General features: G+C 48.3%; 1 protein-coding gene across 1 annotated transcript; it reads left to right on the top strand.

Moving 5' to 3' along the window:
* Positions 1 to 2,365: 2,365 nt before the first annotated feature.
* LOC138351932 (uncharacterized) lies at positions 2,366 to 2,716 on the top strand. The gene has a single exon (XM_069304101.1). The coding sequence runs from the start codon at positions 2,366 to 2,368 to the stop codon at positions 2,714 to 2,716; it is 351 nt and encodes a 116-aa protein (XP_069160202.1).
* The last annotated feature ends 1,342 nt before the right edge of the window (positions 2,717 to 4,058 follow it).

Raw genomic sequence — 4,058 nt, 5'->3', positions numbered from 1 at the left:
ATATTTGTACTATGGTGCAGGGTATTCTGGCAGGTCGGGGCTCGATCCCCGATGGTCTAAGTGATTGGGTACCATTCCTCGTGTCCCGTCCAGGTACTTTATAGTCACGTCGGCAGCGCGCTTTCTTCTCCTATTTACCTTACCTTAGAATGAGAGGAGCAGAATGAAGGGACGACATTCGCGCTAACCGTTTCAAGGTTTCGAACCAAGGCCTTCTCATTGGCGAGACGAGGATACTAACCACTCTCGGCTCAACACAAGGCTGGTGTTGGTAACGCATCAAAGCATAAATTTACAAAATCTGATTAAAGGAAAGAGCCTATTAAGGCTCCTTTAATTATTAAAATATTAAAATGTTTATTAAAATGTTTATTAAAATGTTTATTAAAATGCTTATTAAAATATAAATGTTGATTGATAAAATTAGAATGTGTAATATATATTTTTTTTTAATAGCAGCCAGCAGTTGACAGGTCGTTTGACAAGACCAGACAAGCCTGGCTTGTTTCGGGATTGGGGGGGGGGATAAGTTATAGTACACCCCCAGTGTGTGTGTGTGTGTGTGTGTGTGTGGGTGTGTGTGTGTGGGTGTGTGTGTTTATGCATGTATGTGTTACAAAAAAAATGTGAACCAATGGTTTATAGCATACATTAGCATCCAACGGTGTTCAATAAACATAGACAATCCCGGCAGTGCCAGTCATGCTCGCATACATCAGAGTAATCTCCCTACATCAGCTCAGTCAACTTCGGATTCTTGGAGTACGGAATGAACCCGATTCCAAAACGCTCTCCAAGCTCTTCGGTTTCAGGACTTGCTGCAAACTTCCAACTCACTAAGCGGCTGAAAAGCTCCAGTTCAGTGGCTGGAAGTCTTCTTCCTATTGTGTCTCTGCATAACCTAGTTAGCGTGTTTATACGCACTCACATGACGTGTGTGTAGACGCACTCACATGACGTGTGTGTAGACGCACTCACATGGCGTGTGTGTAGACGCACTCACGTGGCGTGTGTGTAGACGCACTCACATGGCGTGTGTGTAGACGCACTCACATGGCGTGTGTGTAGACGCACTCACATGGCGCGTGTGTAGACGCACTCACATGGCGTGTGTGTAGACGCACTCACATGGCGTGTGCTCTCAAGTGCACGACGAGAACCGGCGACCAAAAGGCCCGGCGGGTCGGGATACCCTACAGATAGCTCTTATCACTCCTTAAGCAGGTGAGACGCGTGCACCTGTCGAGAGGGAGACACACACACACACATACACACACTCATCACCAACGCCCGGAAGATTGACTGGGCACCAATATGTACGCTTCTGTTCATCCAACAGTAATTATGGACCGATTGCTGGATCAGCGCTGTACGTTTTGCCATGAACTATGGGAAGGGAACGCCGGCTAACATGAGTCAGAAGTCGTGTTTGTGACGAAAATGATTGAAACTACAAATGAACTGAAGGTTTGTCTAAGCGCTGTCATGTTGCAGTCCCCGTGGTGTAGTAGTAAGACACTCGCCTGGCTTTTCGCGAGCCCTTTGTCCTGAGTTCGTATCCAGGCCAGGGGAGGATTTACTGGGCGTCAATCCTTAACTGTTAGCCTCTGTTTACCCAACAGAAGCTAAAGAAACGCTTTGCGTGCTAGTGGCTGTACAAGAATGTAAGAACTCTTGTATATATAAATCAAATAAAAAAAATCAATAAAATGTTCGACGCATCACCTGTCTTTACTCTGAATCTTTATTATCTAATTCCTTTGCTTCGGTGATCTTAAATATAAGCAAAGCTCTTTTTACTTGTCAGTGACAATGATCTAATAATCTGTTTACCAGTGGCGATAAGGTAAGCACTTAGCGAAGGACAGGTGAGTGTGGAGGAGGGAGAGCACCTGCCCGGGTCCCACCACCATCAACACAGTAGCCCAGGTACAGCGTCTTAATCAACCGCTGATGTGACCTCACGCTAGAAAAGTGTGTGTTTGTTTTCATGATTTAATTCCTAGTGATAAAAGAGTACACGAACAATTGGCTGATACGGTGTCCACAGCGGCATATGATGGCCCAAGTACTCTAGTGGTACTCGCGATAAGGAAGGTCCACGGTCGGCTCGTGAAGACTTCATGGGGCAGGTGCGGAGGGAACCTAAAGTTGAGGAGCCGCCGGCGTTGACAGATCTTCCGGTAATGGAAGTGGAATATAATAAAAGGTACAATCCCACACGAGGGGTAAGTTGGGCTTCTGAAACTATCAAGGTCTTCGGAGAAAGAACCGCCTTCGCTACGTGGATCTTGCTGACTGTCGGGGAGGCTAGCTTGGCTTGAGCGAGTCTCAGCACCAGCAACACGAGTGTGTGTGTGTAGACATGGTGGGCTTAGACAAGCCAAGAAGAACCTCAGGCTCTCGACCCCAGCAAGAACCTCAGGCCCTCGCCCCCAGCAAGAACCTCAGGCCCTCGCCCCCAGCAAGAACCTCAGGCCCTCGCCCCCAGCAAGAACCTCAGGCCCTCGCCCCCAGCAAGAACCTCAGGCCCTCGCCCCCAGCAAGAACCTCAGGCCCTCGCCCCCAGCAAGAACCTCAGGCCCTCGCCCCCAGCAAGAACCTCAGGCCCTCGCCCCCAGCAAGAACCTCAGGCCCTCGCCCCCAGCAAGAACCTCAGGCCCTCGCCCCCAGCAAGAACCTCAGGCCCTCGCCCCCAGCAAGAACCTCAGGCTAACGGTCTAAGCATCAACTGCAGGGTCTCGTTCTGGCACTTGCCTGACTGGATGCCTGAGAGGCAGGTGATGGGCAGTGCGCGTCACCTGTGCTGCCAATCATTGACACCTGGCCCTCGAGAGGAGTGGTTCTCGGGGCTGTGGCACCTGCCTCGTGGCACCTGCCTCGCCCTGCAGCTGAGCCCTCCCAGCGCCTCCACCTGTCGTCACTCAGCGTATCCAAGACAGATTACCAAAGAACGATCGTCGGGCCACACAAAGAACATGAAGTGCTCACGTCTGTACGAGTAGCTTGTTGCTTCTTTCCTGCTAAGAGGAAAGGAATACAAAAAAATTCTTTCTGATTGGCCTTGTCGTACCGTCGGTGATGCCATGGAGTTAGGTTTCCTGTGCAAGTGCATCTGTTCAATGTTTCAGCATAGAAATAAAACCGGTATATCATGTTTATCTTACAAGTAATCAATATCTATCTGTAGATTAGAATGTCTGTCTGTCTGAATACCAAACTTTTGGGACTACCCCTCACCCAACTTTGGATCCGGATTCCTGTGGGGTAGGTGCCCAACATGAACGGGCCAGGGTCGTCCCAACAAGAACAGTCTGCCATCGTCACATCCAATCCGGTAGAGCGAATGGTTAGAGGACGTGGAGACGGAAAGTCCTCAGCCTATTGTCAAACTTGAAATTTGATAATGCCGAGTTTGTTTGAACGCTCTCATTCCTGCGAGTAATCTGTCTTACAGGCGATAACTGGGTCTGATGGACCTTCCCCCCCTACCTCTAAAGGCCCCACCTCCCACCCTACCTCCAAAGGCTACCTTCAAACTCGAGACTGGTACAGGTACGGGCGGACTGAAACGTCATCGTTTCTCCCCATCTTCAGATGTGTAGTTCGGTCATCATATCTTCCTTCACGTTATTGGGACTCATCGTCTGTATATCTCTGTGGTTCTGTTCACCGTCGCCACCAACACTGTCTTCTGTTCACCGTCGCCGCCAACACTGTCTTCTACTAAGCCACTTTGTAGCCTAATAATTTAGCGTGTTATATATTTGATATTAAAGTATTGTGGTAGCATTCACAGCGTATCCAGGTTCATCAAATAAATTAATGCTCTTATAATAATATAAGATAATCAATGAATATATAACAGGTTAGAATATTCAGCTAATATAGCAACAAACATAAAAAAAGTCGATATTTTTGTACACAAAAGTGCCGAGTTCGGGATTTGTAGCGGTTCCATCTGTCAGTTTCAAACAGCAAATTGAAAATGTTTAAGATGCAAATCCGAGCGGGAACCCCAGCTGCAAAAGGCCAGCCTAAAACGGCTTGTTTCCTGT

The sequence above is a fragment of the Procambarus clarkii genome, chromosome 51, assembly GCF_040958095.1.
Source record: "Procambarus clarkii isolate CNS0578487 chromosome 51, FALCON_Pclarkii_2.0, whole genome shotgun sequence".
Taxonomy (NCBI): domain Eukaryota; kingdom Metazoa; phylum Arthropoda; class Malacostraca; order Decapoda; family Cambaridae; genus Procambarus; species Procambarus clarkii.
The sequence above is the reverse complement of the archived record's forward strand: the minus strand, read 5'-3'. Positions and strand labels throughout refer to the sequence as shown.